The sequence below is a fragment of the Grammomys surdaster genome, unplaced genomic scaffold (genome assembly GCF_004785775.1).
Source record: "Grammomys surdaster isolate TR1022 unplaced genomic scaffold, NIH_TR_1.0 145, whole genome shotgun sequence".
Lineage (NCBI taxonomy): Eukaryota > Metazoa > Chordata > Mammalia > Rodentia > Muridae > Grammomys > Grammomys surdaster.
In genome coordinates this window covers 1543767-1562205 of record NW_021604603.1, presented here as the reverse complement: position 1 = coordinate 1562205, position 18439 = coordinate 1543767, and the positions used below count along the sequence as shown (strand labels likewise).

The 18439-nt window shown below is 49.6% G+C and overlaps 1 protein-coding gene across 2 annotated transcripts in view; it reads left to right on the top strand.

Moving 5' to 3' along the window:
* Positions 1-5103: 5103 nt before the first annotated feature.
* The window catches only part of Mfsd4a (major facilitator superfamily domain containing 4A), a 38397-nt gene continuing 25061 nt past the window's right edge, over positions 5104-18439 (top strand). For both annotated transcript variants that reach the window (XM_028764711.1, XM_028764712.1), the window contains exons 1-3: positions 5104-5367; positions 13799-13997; positions 14909-15160. In XM_028764711.1, the coding sequence (XP_028620544.1) occupies positions 5138-5367; positions 13799-13997; positions 14909-15160 (681 nt within the window). In that variant the 5' untranslated portion in view covers positions 5104-5137. The remainder of the gene's footprint in view (positions 5368-13798; positions 13998-14908; positions 15161-18439) is intronic.

Genomic DNA, 18439 nt, shown 5'->3' with positions numbered 1-18439 from the left:
TGTTTTTCAAGACAGGGATTCTCTGTAAACAGCCTGGAACTAGCTATATAGACCAAGATGGCCTTGAACTCACAGGATCCTCCTACCTCTGCCTCCTCAGTGCTGGGATTAAAAAGCCTGTACCACCACGCCCAGGTTAACTTGTATTTTATGTGTATGGATGTCTTGCCTGTATATAGGTCTGCACAATGCTTGTGTGCCCATTGCCTGCTGAAGCCAGAAGAGAGAGAGACTGGAGTCCTAGATGGTGGTGAGCTGCCAGTGGGTACTGGAAAACAAACCCTAGGTCCTCTGGAAAAGCAATCAGTGATCCTAACCACTGAGCCACCTCTCCAGCACCCGGCTTGGTTTTATTTTAAATGCACAAGGAGGGCACACCTTGACATTCTAAGTAACCATCTCAGACTGAAACATTTATTATCTTCTTTTTGAAAAAAAGTACTATCATATGTTAGTTATATTCGATAATGGGCTCCATGATCACAGTTTTATATCTATCTGTACATGATATGCTTTGACCATCTTCAGCCTCCTCACTACCCTCTCTTGCCCTCCTCCCACCCCCCTGACCCCTTTCCTCTTCCCAGCTAGTCTTCCGTGTACTTTCATATTGTGTATGTGTTTGAGAGTGTGTGTGTATGTGTGTGTGAGTATGTGTGTATATGTGTGTAAGTATGTGTCTGTATGTATCTATGTGTGTGTCTGTGTGTGTATCTATGTGTGTGAGTGTGTGTATGTGTGTGTGTCTGTGAGGGTGTATATATGTGTGTGAGTGTGTGTATATGTGTGTGAGTGTGTGTGTCTGTGAATATGTATGTATGTGTCTGTGCATGAGTGTGTGTATATGTGTATGAGTGTGTGTGTATGTGTGTGAGAGTGTGTGTGTGTATGTGTGTGTCTATGAGTGTAGAACTGAGAACGCTGAGCTGGGCCAAAACCTCAGAAAGTATTAACATCTTTTATTGGATACAGCAGCTATAAAAATCTCACAAATGACTAAAAACTTTATACCTGTAAACAGTTCAACCAACTATGTTGCATATGTGTGTGTGTCTGTGTGTGAGTGTGTGTATATGTGTGTGCCTGTGTGTGAGTATGTATATGTGTGTGTGTGAGTGTGTGTCTGTGAGTCTGTGTATATGTGTGTGTGTGTATGTGGATATGTGTGTATATGAGTGTGTCTCTGCATGTGTGATAATCCTGTGAATTTAATTAGAGTTACTTACAGGATGGGAATTATTTATAGGAATGCTGGTCACTTACCAGAGATCACATCACTGAAAAAAATGTCTCTTCCTCCTCCAGCAACCATTAGGGCCTTGTGATCCTCCCTTTCTCATAAAAGCTAGCGTTTGAGGAGATTTTAAAATAAAATTGGAGCCGTAAACTGGGTGTGGTGGCACACGTCTTTGATTCTAGCTCTTGAGAGGCCTCAAGGCAGGAGGATCTCTGAGTTTCAGGCCAGCCTGGTCTACAGAGCAAGTTCTAAGACAGCCAGGGTTGCACAGAGAAACTCTGTCTCAAAAAACCAAAAGTAAATAAAAAATAAAATGGACTGGGAGAACTTTAAGGAACTACTAATCTATGCAAACATTAGGCTGCTGCAAAGAAATTTATTGCTTATTTTTTTTAGGTAGGGTTTCACGTAGCATAGCCAACTCTATGTAGCTGGGGTGACCTGGAACTCCTCCCCCTACCTCTCAAGTGCTGGGACTGTAGGCATGTAGCATCCTGGCTAGGGAGGTAGAAATCTTAAACTGGCCATGAAAATAACATGGGACTGAGAACCTTGAGCTGGGCCAAGACCTCAGAAAGTATTAAGGTCTTTTATTGGATTCAGCAACTGTAACAATCTCACAAATGACTAACGAACTTTATACATGCAAACAGCTCAACCAATCGTGTTCAGCCCAGTAGCAGTAGCCTGGAGAGTGGGTGAGACGCTTGTCTTTCTGACACTCACCCTCCTCCCATGTAACTGTGGGGCCCCCTTGTCCTTTGGATCTATGTGATGGATCTTGTTGGTACACTCACTCATAACAGACCGATCTGAGTTTTCCCCAGCTGAAGTTCTTAGTCCCCCCAAATAAAGTCATCTGGCCTTTACAGCTTCTGAGCTTGAATTCTTCAAAAGGAATGTGTGAGGCTGGAAGACAGAAGCGGTGGAGGAGAGAGGCTGAGTCCGACCCTCAGATGTAGCTCTCATCCTCGAGGTCTGCTTCCCACATCACCTGTCCTGCTCCCTCTGGCTTTTCAAGTTATCCCCTTTGCAGAGCATACCACATGGCTGCCCCTCTCTCCTCACCTGACATCTCCACCCAAAGGCCCACAGTACAGCATCCAACAGCCTCCGACTGTAAGAAGGCTGAGTATGGATTCGGGGTACGGGGGTGTTCACCTCATTTTTGCTTACTTTCCTTTATTACTGTTTTATTATAGTATAACTTACACATGATAAAATGCCTACACTTTAAGTGTGCAGCCCAGCAAACGTTTACAGATGTTTCTAACTGGGTGATGAAGGGGTGAAGGGAGGTTTCCTCTGTCCTTTGGAAGTTTGTTAGAGTAAACCAAGGAACACGAAATAGGATAAAAGGTTGAACCCTGGGTATGGGTGAAATCACAGGGGTGTGACTGCCTTACCCAACCAATGTTAGAAACTTAGGTGTCTCTTTTGCTATAGAGGAGGGAGAGAATAGATATGTTTACACAATCTTAAGAACTTTTAAGTGATTGTCAGGAAGTCACTGATTCTGGAGACAATCTCGGAGACCAATGAGGGGACAGTTGTTATCTTACATAGAAGTACAATCAGGTGTGTTCTGGTCCCCACTCTTCCTTTATGAGGTGGGTGATGGGGTCCTTCTGTAATCTGGCCTTATTGCTGCAAAGAGATTTTCATGGAATCCTCTCCCCATGCTTAAGAGAGAGAAGAAAGGCAAGGTTCAGGAACAGCTGGGGATTTAGCTCAGTGACAGAACATGCATGTAGCGTGGAAGAGATAATGCCCTGAGTTTGGTCTTTAGCACCAACTGGGGAAATAGATAAACAAACAAACAAAATGGAAAGAAGAATGGAAGAGAAAGGGAAGGAGTGGAGGGGTGGGGAGAAGAAGAGGGGAAAGTACAGGTTACTTGGTCTTTATTTTAAACATTTTAAACCTTTTGGTTTTTATTTAGCTCAAATTGCTCAGCTTGCCAAAAAAAAAAATCAATATATTGGAAGTGTCAGTCTCTGAAAGTCAATAGTAACCAGACTTGGGCTGCATCATTGTTACCAGGCTTATAGCCACTGTGGCTGAGAAGCCAGCCAGTAGGGTGATGTTGCTGGCATGCATCATCTAGAGAAATCACAAAGGTTCCAGGTCTTCTAACTGGAGACATAAAATCTCTGTGTCCAGATCATTTGTATAAAGTCCTTGCATGCAGATCACGTGTTGGGGGGAGGGGCTAGCAGGTGCAGAGTGGGAGGGCTGCTCTGTGAGGTTCTGGGGAACAGTTACAAGGAGAAACATTTCAGTTTAGTGCAAGACCCACCCTACCCACAGCTGATGCACAATGCGGGCAGGACACTAGGAAATGACAAGCAGGAGCTGCAGAGATGGCTCAGCAGTTAAGAGCACTGGTTGATCTTGCAGAGGACACAGGTTCGATTCCCAGCACCCACATTGTGAATATTTGTAACTCCAGTTCCAGGCAATTGAACACCCTCTTCTGACCTCCATGGGCTCCAGGCATGGTGTACAGACATACAGGCAGGCAAAGCATACATAAAATAAACAAATCTAAAAAAATGTTTTAAGAAATGAAAAGAAAGTGGCAAGCAAAGTCTCCATCCATAGACGTGTCAGTCAAGAAGAAAGCTATCACACTAATCACACTATCATGGGGATAATGGGGAAGAGATAGGGGTCCGAGCCCCAGGTCACCCTTCCCATCTCTAAACTGCCATTCCTCTAGAATTTCACAGCTGTGGCTAATGATAATTTTTTCAGGTGATAACTTTGTACTTTATTCCACGGACTACAAATCCCACCCTTACTGCTATTAAATTAGTCCACGCCATCTCCCACAGAGTAAATAAGCCAGAGGGATACTAACTGGAGCCTTCCTCTGATGCATAGTCGAGGGCAGGCTGGAACAGGTATGGGGTAGCACTTTGAGGAGGTGTCCCTGCAGGAGAAGTTGATTATCTCCACTTCATGCCAAGTTGTCATGGGGGTCACCCAGCCAAACACTTCTGTGAGCTTTCAGCCCTGGTACCTCTGGATACAAGCGGGCACGATGTCACAACCTCCACCACTCTAAGATACTTGGCAAAGGAGACACTGAAGGGCCTTAACTGCTCTGCTCCTAGGCTCTGGTGTGGACTCTGCCTGGAGAATTATCTCTGAATTTCTCTGGGAGTCCAGGGGTTCCTGCCCTCCCTCACTGCATTGGGAAGAAGAAATAGAGTCCTAAACACAGCCAGGCCTTACTGCCTTCCACACCTGTGATGGGACAGGTAGGGGGTGATGCCCTCCCATCCCCAGGTATAGAATGGAGAAGACCTAAATTTCTAGGACTGGGGATACTTGCCTAGCATGCTATAGGCCTTGGGGTCAATCCCAGAGCCTAAAAGCAGTAAAATGAATGTCCAAGTTCCTGGGAGTGTTTGTTTTTTCAAAAGGACAATGTGCTGGACCCCTGGAGGTTCCAAATGAAAGCCACAAGAAAACCATGTACAGATAAGACTGCTTTTATTCCCGTGGTAGGTAGGGCATGGGGGGGGGTGGTAGAGGGTGGCGCTGGCAGACCCTCGAAGTTTACCCGCAGCACCCCCAGGACCAAGTGATGAGGATTCACACCGCCAGGCAGAAAGGCTGCGCAGTGTAGGGCGCGCGGAGCCCTTGGCACTAGCTGACGGGTCCTGCTCCCGGGTGGGTTCCAGCCTGGGGCCCCCGGGAACGTGAAGCAAGGCGGGGCGGTCCCCGCGGCGGGCCACGTGCGTCCGCGACGCCCCGAACCTCCAGGCGTCCCCGCGCTGGCCGAGGGCGGGGCAGCCGCGCGGCGCTCCCCTCCTCTCCTCTCCTCCCCGCCCTCCCTCCTGTTGGCCACCGCACTCGGCCCTGGGCTCGCTGCGAGCTGCCGGCCGAGCCATGGGCTGCGACGGCCGGGTGTCTGAGCTGCTCCGCCGCAACCTACAGCCCACGCTCACCTACTGGAGCGTCTTCTTCAGCTTCGGCCTGTGCATCGCCTTCCTGGGGCCCACGCTGCTGGACCTGCGCTGCCAGACGCACAGCTCGTTGCCCCAGATCTCCTGGGTCTTCTTCTCGCAGCAGCTCTGCCTCCTGCTGGGCAGCGCCCTCGGGGGTGTCTTCAAGAGGACGTGAGTGTCGCGCCCCGTGCGCCCCTCCACATCCCCGCAGCTGTGACCACCTGCCCAGCTGGGCTGGATCTTAGCCCAGGGGCAGCCTCCCTCCCCCCACCCCAAGCTTTCCCGGTAAACTCTCTCAGGACTGAAGGTGACATCTGGGCTATGGGTTTGTCTCACTCACACCCCACCTCCCCCGAGAGAGCTCAGAACCCTTTCGCCCTCGCTCACCGAGCCCACCAGCCAAAGAGTGATGGAATGTACAGAGATGCGTAAGACCCTCATTGCTCTGTTCCTCTGAGATTTTGTAGCCCGGGCGCCGGAGGTGGAATTGGCACTGAAAGGAAGACAATTGGCGGTGCCAGCTCAGGGGGCAGTTCTCAGTGACAGGGCTGGCCCGTGGTTTGACTAGGAACCTATTGGTGGCTCCACTCATAGTGGCTCCACGTCAGTTGACACAGCTGATTCCTTTACCTAGATGGTGAGGTTCCTGGGGTCTCAAAAGGGAAACAGCTGCAGCATTAGCCTGCGGAGGCTGAGCCTTTGGGCCCCTGAAACTCACATACCTAGGGCCAGGTAGAGAAGTGTAGAGCCTCTCATCCGTCCTCTACCTCACCAGAGGAACCCCCCTCTGTATTCCTCCACCTTGTTACTCCTCCCTGGCCTCTGTCAGGACAGAGCTCCGGTCTCTCCCTGGCACTCGGAATGTTACCCTTTTGGGTGCCATGCAGTGCTCCATTTTCCTGGTGTAGGGACCCCTCTTAGGATATTTCTAGAAAGACAGCAGCCTTCAGTCTCTGTACAGCCAGGAATAGACCTAGAACTGAGACCTAGAACTGAGGAATGAACATCTTGCACACCAGAGGCTGCTGTGTGGTCTTCCTCGTTCTACTTTCTAAACGAACAATTATCTGGACTGCAAAACCACAAATGGGAGGTCTGTTGCAAAACCAGATAGATAGATAGATAGATAGATAGATAGATAGATAGATAGATGATAGATAGATAATAAAAGACCTTGTGATGGAGCCATTCTGGGCCAAAGGGCTCTAGGGCTCAGTCTTCCAGGTATGCAGCTGTAGGAAGCTGCAATACAGGTATTGGTATAAAATGGACCCCAGTCCAAGCAATCCAGAGCCTGCTGCACCTCAGCAATTGGGGAGTGACTATTTTCATTTTCCCCACATCCTCTTGCAAATGCAAGAATTCTCAGAAGCAATTTTCCTTTGCCTATCAGTACTTTGTGGGATAGAGTCGGATACACAGGAATTCTGAAGATACGTTCAGCTAGAAAATTCATGAAAAGGAGAAGTGAGTATCTCTGAATGTTGGAGGAGGGGCTCTGTTCTTGTTGTTTGGGGGTGCTGGTAATGGAACTCAGGTAAGCTTGCATGCCAGGTGAACTCCCTGCTGCTGGACCACATCCCAATCCTCACAGATGTGCTATATTGTGCTCCTAGAAACACGTGTAGCTCAAACAGGAAGGAGAATGAGGATCATTCTAAGGGACACGTTGGCAAGTCCACTTTTCCGAAATGGGAAGAGATATACCCCTAACTGGGCCATCTCTCCCTGGTTTTGGTCCTCCCTCTAGATAAGAGTATCCCCCAAGGCTCTGAACAGAGAGCGAATCCTGCAGCAGGAAACCACAACAATGTTAACAATAGTAACTAACCACTGTGCAAAAGGTCTTATATCAACCCATTTGGTTTTCACCACAGCCCTGCAAAGTAATGTTACTGTCTCCATTTTATATAGGAGGAAGTGGAGACACAGAAGGGTTAAAAGATTTAGCTAGGGGTGCTAATCCCAATTCTTTGGGGGCTGAGTCAAGAGAATCTTGAATTGGAGGCCAGCCTGAGCTACATAGCAAGACCCTGTCTCAAGCAGTCAAAAAGAAAGAAAAAGAAAGGCAGGTAGGAGGAGAGGGAGGCACGCTTTGTCTGATATTGCATAGTTCCAGGGTTTGAACGTGGGCATTTAACTATAGTCCCAGAAGCCTTGGCAGTGGCTCGTGCCTTATGTGTGTCAATGACTGCTCGATAGATAACTGAGCTTCATGCAAGAGATGGATGTCCTGTGTGTCTTCATGGGCTGGGTATTCCAGAGCTCTGGCAGTGCCTGGGAAGGCAATGTGGGCCTCCTGGCCTTCTGTTGGGCTCTTCCAGAGCTGGGTAGAACTCCTGGTGATTCAAATTTAAATTCTGAGCTTTAGTGCTCACATCTTCAAAACAAAATGTCACCAAGAACCATTTTGTTTGATAAAGAGCAAAGCAAGGTTCTGGTGGGAAAGAGGGGAAGACCCTGAGTATTAGTAAGGACATCACCCACCTGCTTAACTCTGGGCAGTCTCCCCATCCCCATCCCCACCCCCAAAGTGAACAGACGTTCTGCCAGCCCTGACATGGTCTGTACCAAGTGTTGCACAGCCTCGCCTGTCTCTGTTGAAATGCTAATGTCCCTGCAAGGAAGTGCTTTTCAGCTTATGTGATTACTAGTCAGTGTGCCAGGCTGGCTCTGGGGATAGGGGATTGCCTTCACAAATCTCAAGGAGCAGCTGTATAGAGACGGTGTGGGAATGACACACCAGAGGCCTTTCTTTGGAGTATTGCTTAAGCACCATCTACTGCTTAGACTAATCTGAGAGCTCTGGGCCACAGGGGCCTTCTAGACATCTCCGTGGTGCAGGCGTTGGAGTAGATCTCAGGGCAACACCAGGCTTCTTCCCTACTCCTAGCAGAGACAGAGACCTAGACCTTTAAACAGGCCAACTGCCAGCCCAGAGAAAGAGTAGCCACAAGGACCTGAACTAGAGCTTCCCTTGGGAAAATCTTGTTGAGCACCAAGAGGAAATCTAAAGAAGAGACTTAGAAAGCCACCTGGCTGACAGGGTGGCTAGGCTTTGGTTTACAAAAGAGGTAATGGGTATTTAGACAAAAGGTTAGAGAGTTGTTTTGGTTTTTTTTTTTCTGGTTTTGTGGGACCTGTCTAACCACCCAGGGTGGTTGGGAAACCCCCTTATCTCAGGGACATCAGTAAATACATGATTTGAGATCTTCTCCAAAGACTCCCTGCCTTCCCATAGCTTCTCCCCTGTACCATAAGGCCAGATAGTTGCGGGCTTCTTGATGTTTGCCAATTGACACCTTCCTTATCTATTCTTTTAACTTAAATTCCTTATCTTCAAATCCTATGCTGCCTGGACTCAGCTAAGAATGCCTCCCCTGCAAACCCTTTGTAGCAAACTGTGTCTTCAAACCCTTCCTCATAACCAGCTCTGCAGTCCGGTTGCATCTCACGTCACTGGGCCCTTAAAGTCCCTGGAACATAGCGCTGACAGTTCTCCTCCCTGGACTGGGCTCTGATTGGCCTCACTTCTAGACAGACTCTGTTTGTCCCTTCATCAGTTTGTCCACCTTTCGACATGCTACAAACCTTATTAGAAACATGTTATATGTGCCAGAGTCCTAAAGGGAATTCAGCACTAGACAGGTTCTTATTTTAAAACATCTCAAAATCAGGCTTAGTGGTGTGTGCCTGTGATCCCAGTCCTTGGGAGAGGGAGACTGGAGGATCAGAAATTCAGAGTTATCCTCCACTACATAAGGAGTTTGAGGCCAACCTGGACTAATTGAGAATCTGTCCCCAGCAAATACGCCCAAAGGAAGTGAAAACATTTGTCCATGCAAAAATGTGTCCATGGATGTTCACAGCAACACTGCTCATAATAAGTAAGTGGGAATAAGGTCTACTTTCATAGGCAGATGGCCAGCTAAATAAAATGTGGCATAAATAAAGGGTCAGGCAGCCTACGGAGTCATGCTTACGGGTGTCTCATTCAGCCAAAGCGCTGGCCATGAACCAGCCGGTAATGAAAGACCACACAGGGTATGAGACCGTTCACATGAGCTGTCCAGTACACAGGCTCTGGAGTGGAAAAAAAAAAAGCCTTGTAGTAAGTGGTAAGAAGAAGCACACAGGGGTGACTACTGATGGATATAGAGTTTCTCTCTGAGGCGATGGAAATACTTTAAATTTAAGCTGGACGCCGCAAGACATACCTATAATCCCAGCACTTGGTAGGATGGTTAGGCAAGGGTGGAACTGTTAAGGCAGGATTGTGAGTTGTAGACAAGCCTTGACTCGACTATATAATGAGACCCTATCTCACAAAAACAAATACACGAACCACAAAACTTAAACTATGGTAATGGGCTCACTACTCACAATATGAAAAGAAAAATGAATTGTACACTTAAATAGTTGGATTTGATTGTATAGAAACCATGTATCAAAGTTTTAATTATAAAAACATCCCAGAACTCATCCCAGGAAGTAATCGATTCATTTAACAAATGCTTCTTTAAGCCATAAGCTGATTCAGGGGTGAGGGCTCCGGACAAGGTCCCTGTTCTTGCCAAGTGTCCATTCTGGAGGGCAATGTATGATGGTGAAATAGGATAGGGACAGAGAGGGCCAGAGCTGCTCTAGCTAGGTGTTCTGGGTAGGCCACTTTGGGGAGGTGACATTAGGAATTGGCTCCTGAGGAACAGGTCAGGCACGTCAGGAAGTGGGGGAGAGGTGTTCTAGGCAGACGAGCCTATGGTTGGGTGTATGGCACTGCTCACATGCCCAGCACCCAGTGAGCCGTTGAGGAAGGTGCAGCCCCAGCCCAAGTCAAACAGGCAGTCCTGCCTCCTCAGTGTAGGACCATGAACAGGCTGAAGCATCAGCATGGAGGCCTGAGGTGATTGAGTTATAGGGAACCTTCCTTGTCCCCATCAGCTGAGAGGAAATTGATCACTGATCCTAGTTCCTGGAAGGATGGGCTCTCTGTCCCCTTGAAGTTGATAGGTGGCCCACTGTGACTTCCTCTAGTCTGTCCTCCAGCCCTTTCCACGAGAAAGGTGCAATCCTGTCAATCCCCTGGAGAGAGGATTCCTGAGGAGAATGTGCTATCCCAGACCCAGGCAGCATGGAGTTGGGGCTCAGCAGCATTCTTTGCTGTCTGGGGACAGAGGGCAGGAGCAGGCTCTGTCTGAATGGGAGCCATGCAGTCTTGCCTCTTTTCACAGTACCAGGAAGCCAAGACCAGGTGCCCAAGGCAGAAACACCCCAAGGTGGTCACATGTGTACCTGGCAACCCTTGCTGAGAGGGGGTTAGCAGCCTTCTCAAGGTCACATAGCCAGAGTGGCCCAGCAGGCAACACCACCATAGTCACAGCCAGCCTGAGGGAGGATGGCGGCCCCTCCTCTCCACTCACATTTACAACTCCGAGTGGGGTCATTAATCAGTAACTTGACCACGTATCAGGCTCACTGGCAAGTTTCTTAAGCCTTGGAGGAAAGAGATGCCTTTAACTGACCCAAATTCACATCTGCGGTCCAGCGGAGGACAGGCCAATGGCACTCTACTGGTCTCTGCCTTACCTGGGAATCAAGACCCTGGGCTCAGTTGTATGCCACTCTCTTCCCTCAGTTTCCTGATCTTTAAAGTGAAGTGAGACGATCTCTCAGGTCCTAGCTGCTGCTACTCTAGCTGTGCCACTGTGTGGGACCAGGAAGGAGGTGGGTTCCTGGTACATTCCTGGATCACTCCAGGGATCACTCTCAGTGTATGGCAGCAGGAACAGAGATAGGTGGGAAGAAGCCTAGAGTTGGCACTGGTCCATGCCCTCTTCTTGCTGGCACACATCCTGGGTCCTGCATTGACTTTGGAAGAGCAGTCTTTGTTTGTTTGTTTGTTTTTAAGATTTATTTATTTTATGTGAGTACACACCAGAAGAGGTGTACTCACACCACCAGAAGAGGGGCATTGGATCCCATTACAGGTGGTTGTGAGCCACCATGTGGTTGCTGGGACTCGAACTCAGGGCCACTGGAAGAACAGCCAGTGCTCTTAAGCACTGAGCCATCTCTCCAGCCCCTGCTTTGACTTTGGAGAAGCTCAGGGCTGCAAGGAAGGATGAGCACTGGAAAGGAGATGCCTGAGGCTTTGAGAAGGAGGACTTGCTATCCCCAATTAGAGTGGAGGAGACTGAGGCTCACAGGGGCTTTGTAGTAGTGGCTTGTCACAGGTTGTACCATCAGGCAGTAGCAGAGTTGAGCCTTGAACCCAGCATTTTGACCACACACTCCACTGCATCCTTGATGTCAAACTGTTTCAACACGATTACTCCGTAATCCCTAGCGACCCATGTTCCTGGAAGGAACTATTACCTCAGTCATTTAAAATAGGCAATGAATATGCTTAAGTTCTAAAGGATTTCTGGAATGTCCATGCACAGCCCTAAAGCACCTGGAAGAGTGAGCTCCTGGCCTACTTTTTGGCCCAAGAACCCAGAACAAATGTGGGGTCAGCCTTGCAGACTTCAGCTGCAGGCCTAGACTCCAATTGCAGCCCAAGTCCTGGCAGGAGACATGGGAAGGGATTTTCCACATCTGCCTCCTCCTCGCCTGGGTTCACTCATAGGTCAAATGGGCACAAGCTTCAAGTCCAGCTCACTGTATTCTCAGATAAACTAAGTATATGGCACCCAACAAACTCCAGTGGCTTCCACGAACACAGTAACACAACTGTTACCTGTTCTATCCTTCCCCTACCTCCATATGGTTTCTTCCTGTCACAGATTGACTGGTCTTAGGTCTCATCCCTCAGGATTTTGCTGAAAGCAATTGCTACACTGAACCACTTCCACACAAGCTGCAGCCCCTGGGTGCCGGCTAGATACATGCAAAGCACACAGTCCCCCACTGAGCCTCTCTCCTACCTCGTGCCCAATTGGTTTCTTTCGTGTTTTTGATAAATGGTCTTGCTATGTAGCCCAGGCTGGTGCTGATCTCTCTCTCTCTCTCTCTCTCTCTCTCTCTCTCTTCCTCCTTCTGCCTCCTAAGTGCTGGGATAACGGATGTATGTAATGTATTAGTTCCTCAGAGAGCCTTTGTACTAAACTTGGTGAGGGAGATGGTGTTAGTGGGTTGGTGAAGGTACACATAGAAGTGCCTTGTGCCATCCCTGAAGTTGGTCCTCAAGAGGTTGCCTGTCTGTCTTATACTAGGAAAGGACCTGGTGGGGGAGGGAGGAGAAAGAGAGTGGAAAGGAGAGGTCTACTGTTTTCACCTGGATGGGTATCCCTTCTGTGCTGGGTCCAGAGGAAGAGGCAAATGAAATGTGGTATCACAGAGCAGGAAGCAGAAACACAAGCAAGCAAGCAAGCACCGCAGTAGGACAGCTGGGTAATCAGGCTGGGGACTATCAGAGCCGGGCCCAAGGGAGAGCTGCAAGCCTCCCTTGCAAGTCTGTCTCTGGTGAACAGACCACCCAAATTGTAGCCACTTTCCCTCCATCCTATTAAGCCAGGCCTTGAAGCAAGTCTACCCCCAGATTCCAAGAGAGAACAGACAGGGGTCATGAACAGTAATCTCCCCCACCAGATCAGCCTGGAAATGAGAAAAAATAACAAAATAACGAACTACTGCTATCAACAGAACTCTTCTGATAAAAGCTTTAATCAGATACAAGGAGATGGGATGGCAGTGTGCCCAGGAGATCAGAGTCAAGTGCTGACAAAAGACAGCCTGCTACATCTCTGGGGACTGCCCCCCTTCCCTTCCAGTGTGCTAGAACCTCAGAGGTCGGCTGGCCCCACCTCTCCCTTTTCATAATCGGAGGATGTTCTTCCACAACCTTCAGAATCTTCTTGCTGCCCAACTCTGCCCCCAACACAGTACTCTAGCCTGTAGACTGGTCCCAAAACACACAAGTCTTAGATCCTTTCTCTGAGCATTTGGTATCAGGCACAATTCCCTGCCAACAGGACTTTGACATCCACCTCTCATGGGGACAGCCCTCAGCATGCCTGGGGAGGGCTGCTCTGATGTCTGTCTGAACTGGGAACTGCTCAGACTGGCCTTATTAGGAATAGCCCCTGACTTCTGTCCTTAAAGAGGAGAGTCCCTAAATTAACCAAATTCTGTGTTGGTCCTGGCAGCCTGGTCTTGCCCGAGAGTACAACTCTTGTCAATTTCTGTGTGAAGGGCACATGTGGCTTACCTGACCCCTACTCTTACCCAGCTGAGGACTTCCAGGCTCAGGCTCATCCTGGGTCTCCAACCTTTATTTGTAAATGTATGGCACTGTTCCCTTGAGATGCTCAAAGTAGCCTCCCCGGGAGAGACAGGAATATTATTGCATACAATTGCTTAGAGAGAATAAGGTTTAAACAATATAGCATGCTAGTCAGCCTTTGTGAGCATCAGTATGACATTTGACGTATTCACGGCAGCCATGAGAGGCCATTGCTGTGCTTAGGACCAGAGCCTACTCATCCACCTGCTTACAACCCACAGCTTGTGAGCAGTTCCCTTTCTGCTGCAAGGGCAAGGAGGAGGGGCCTTCCAGGAAGGCTCTGGGCTCCTCTGCTAACTCCAGCTCTCCCCTGCCCAGCCTGGCCCAGTCGTTATGGGCCCTCTTCACCTCTACCCTGGTCATCTCCCTGGTATTTGCTGTCATCCCCTTCTGCCATGACGTGAAGGTGTTGGCCTCGGTCATAGCGCTGGCGGGCCTAGCCATGGGCTGCATCGACACCGTGGCCAACATGCAGTTGGTGAGGATATACCAGAAGGACTCAGCCTTCTTTCTTCAGGTGAGCTGCACAGCGGGAGGCTGGGTAGTGGGCCGCTGTGTGCAGGGAGCTCCCCCGGCCCTCCCCAGCCTGTCCTGATCACTTACTAGTTGGGCCATACACCATCAGTAACCCAATGCCTGGGTTTGGGTTTCCTCGTCTCTCCAGGGGTGATCTCTGCCTGCCTTGTCGCCTCTCCCAAGAACCCCCGTGTTAGCAAAATTTCTCTAACCAGGAAAGGCAGTGGGGCGGCGGGCTTGCCGTCTGTTCTCCCATCTCTTGCCTTTTCTCCTCTTTCCTTCCAGTCATGCAGTGTGTGTTACCAGGTACCTCACAAAGCAAGCTAATGGCGGAGAGTTTATTTTGGCTTGAAGTCCAGGGAAATACAGTCCACAATGATGGAGAAGGAATGGTGTCAGGTGTGGCTCAGTCCTGGGCACCAACCAGGAAGCAGAGAGGGGAATGCTAGGGTCTGCCTTTTTACTCAGTCTCAGACCTCAACTGACAGGATGCTACCACCCATACTCAAGCTGGGTCTTCCCTCATTAGTTAAGCTTCTGTTGAAATACTCTCACAGACACACCCAGAGGAGTACTTTCTTAGTGTCCTAGATGTTTCTTAATCTTATCAAGATGACAAAATTGACCACCATGACAGGAGACAGCACCAGTGGAAATTAAGGTTGGGGCAATAAGGTGGGGGGAGGGAGGGCCACAATCACTCCAGTTATCATCATTCCAGCCATCAAAGACGGTGAAAGAGGGCTTTCCTTGATATTCTTCTTTCTCTCTCCTGCTTCCCGAGTCTTCCTTCTAACCCTAGGCCCAGGCAGGGGACCCCTGGATAGGTCATAAGGTAAAGGTGAGGGGAGATGGTACCCTCTGGATGCAAGTCCTGAGCCAGGCTGAGTGGTGCTCATCCCCCCACCCCAGGTCCTTCATTTCTTCGTGGGTCTTGGTGCTCTGCTGAGCCCCCTGATCGCTGACCCCTTCCTGTCAGAGGCCAACTGCTTTCCTGCGAATAACACAGCCAATGCCACCTCCAGAAGCCATGTGTCCCGGGTCCTGAGCCAACATCATTCAGCAGCCCAGCCTTGGATAAACCAGACAATCCCCAGGCTGCCCCCAAAGGATGTGACCGAGAACCACGTATCCTATGCCTTCTGGATCATGGCACTCATCAATGTGAGTGTCACTGGTGCAGGTGGGGCTGGCAGCTTGGGGGAGCTGGAGGGGAGGGGTAGTGCATGCTGCCCAATCCATCTCAATAGTGCAGAATCTTCAGACCCAAGGAACATGCCAGGGTCCACTGTGTGCAGGCAGGAGGGAGAAATGGCCTGTAGGAATCATCTCAAAAGTCCATCACTGTGACACTGTGTTGGCAGTTCTCAAGAAACAAAGGCAATGGCCATATTTACACAGTGAAAATCAGGGTCAGCCTCCAAGTTCTCTGAGGCCTTGTGGAAAAACAGACCTTTTCCTCCATGGCCAAGGACGATAGCAGCTTCTTCTCTAGAATCCTTCATCGCTGATGGGGGATGAGTGGGCTCAGGAGAGAACCCTGCTCCTCGGGTTTCTGCTTCCTGTCGGCTGTGGTAGAAATGGCAGAGAAACTGTCCTAGTTTGGATCTGTAACTATGATAAAACACTCACCAAAAACAACTTGGGGGGGGGAAAGGTTTATTCCTGCTTACACTTTAGAATCCATCACTGAGGAAAGCCAGGGCAGGAGCTGAAGCAGAAGCCAGGGAGGAACACTGCTGACTGCCTTGCTCCCAGTGGCTTATCCAGCTTGCCTTCTTATACAGCCCCAGACTACCTGTTCTACACCCACTACCTGTGGGTGACACTAACCACATCAACCATCAGTCAAGAAAATACCCCCACACATGCCTTCAGGCCAATCTTATGGGGGCATTGTCTCAGCTTAGGTTCCCTGTTTCCAGGTGGTGACACCAGCTTGTTCCAAGTTAACAAGAAGCTAAACAGCACCGAGACCACTGGCTCTGACCAGCTTAGGTCCTCAGACCCCCTTTGTGTACCTGTCCAACTCAAGCATTGACTCTAGCTTCTACCTAGAAACCTCTAGGGCTCTGTAACTTAAGAGAAGCCCATGTTAACCTAGGTGAAGCAGAGGGGAGTCTGGGCACTCCCTACCCACCAGGCTTGGGAGTAACAGCTCAGACCATCTTAATTGCCTTCTCCTGGCTCTGACCCATCAGGAGGCTGGAAGTGATGCTATTTCAGGTGGCCAATCGCCTGGCTGTGGGACAGAGGGTCTGCGTGGAGCTTGTTACTTTGGTCCAGGGCCTCTCTGCAGTAGGCCTTCTTGGTCCTCTAGAGACAGTTGGCTACTGAGGTGCCTCAAAGGAATACATATAGTACTGAAAGAGTCCTAAGCCCCCTCCACAGTTGTACTGGGCATGCTGAGGGGTGTCACACCTCCATGAAGTCCTGATAGGAAGCTAGAGAGAGGCCAAGCCTCAACAGAGGCCCACTGCCTCCAGCCCCACAGCCTATTCCTAAATAGCCTTCCTTTCCCTGGATTGGGAAGACAGTGAGGCCCTTAGCAAGATTTCACTTTCCTTTTCCTCCTTTGCATGGTTGTGTCCACCGTTTTGGATCAAGGCAGCTTTGAACCTGTGTCCTTTAAGGGGTCCTTGCTAAGGGAAGGATCCCAGCTGGAGAGCCTCAATGCTGGGGATCTGCACAGGCCCAGGGTCTGTTCTCCCCACCAAGGTACAGACTGGAAGGGCTGCTTGCTACAAGATTCCTGGGGCTTGCCCTATTTGTTTGTGTCTGAACGTATGTAGCCCACCACCGAAGGAATACAGCAGTGAGTACACTCACTTCCTTATGCTCACACACAGACACACCTACCTGGCATTGGCTTGTTTTCAGGGTGGCACTGGTGTCCCTGAATGAGATTCCTATAAAAGATGGGTGTTCCTGCCAGCATGCCAGACAATCTGCTGTGAAGCCTCTCCCTTTACCCACCTCCCTGGAAAGGCCTCTTAAGTTCCAGACCTCCAGTTCAGCTGCTTCCCCTTGGCCTTCCCTCAGGCTTTCTGTCGCTGAAGCCTCTCTGTGTGCTTCCTGTTCCCCCAGTTGCTGGAGGAAGGGCTGAGTCTTCCCCATAAGTCTCCCCCAGGACAGAGACACAGGTCTATTCCCATACAGGGCTCCATGTGTGGCATTACAGCTACCAAGGGCTGTCTGAACTTCGCTCAGTGGTTGTAAACTGTGAGATAGGGCCACACTATGTTCCCCAGGCTCTTGTCTTAGCTGAGACTTCGGATATGTGGCACCGGACCTAACTGTGGCCTTGACTGGCTTTGAGTGTGGAAAGGGACCCTCTGGTGAGCACCATAGGGAGGTGTCAGCCTGGGGTTGGGTGGCTTTTTGCCTTCAGGCTGGTGTGAGCACTTTCTTAAGGGTTTTAAGGGGCTCCCTAAGGAGCAGTGCACTGCCAGGTCAGGTGTCTGCTTGGCTTCCATCCCTGCCTGGCCCGTTTATGGCTACACTTGAGCACTTCCGGAAATTTCTAGTTGCTCACTGGTCTTCTGTTCCTTTCTAAGCAAAGGAGGCAGGTTACAGCCCAAGCAGGAAGGACAGCAGTTAGACCTGATAAAGAGCTTCCTGGCAGTGAAGGTGGTTAGACCTGGGCAGGGATACCTGAGGGATGCAGTGGCTGCTTCTCCAGGCAACCTCCAAAGTGGGAGGAGTCTCCTATTGGTCTAGGGAGCACTGTTGGGACTGAGTGGCTCAGTGTAAAGAGCAGAGAGCTGGGCAGAGGGAGGAGGAACAGGCGCTAGTCCGTGTTTTATAGCTGAGTCATCGAGCCCCTGACAGAGCTCAGTACCCTCCAAGGATATTCCATTATTTCAGCAGCTCAGGGGTAGGACCATGCAGGCCCAAATGGATGTCAGTGCTAGCTGTGTGGTGGGGACCCTGCACTCTCTGAGTGTCCCGTTCACCTTCCAGGTCTCTTCCAGTTCTAACAGTGTGTTTCTGTATAATAACTTGGAGCCCCATTTGCCCTATCTGGAAAATACAATTGAAATCTTTTCAGTACCTTTTTCCACCCCTTGGTAGTATTAGAGGCATAACCTGGGGCCTTGTACTTGGTAGGCAATATCCACTGAGCCACATCCTCTGCCTCCTGATTGCATTCTCAAAAATTATATGAAGTATATGAGTATTTTGTTTGCATGTAAGTGTACCTTGTATATGTGTGGTGACCATGTAGGCCAGAAAAAGGTATTGGATCCCCCAGAACTAGAATTACAGACAGTTGTGAAGCACCATGTGGGTACTGGGAACTAAATCTAGGTCCTCTGCATGAGTAACAAGTGTTCTTAACTGCTGAGCCACCTTTCCAGACTCCCACCCCCAATCACATTTTATAGAGCTATGACAGACAAAAACAGGAGACACTGTTACCACAGTGTTGGAAATAAGAAT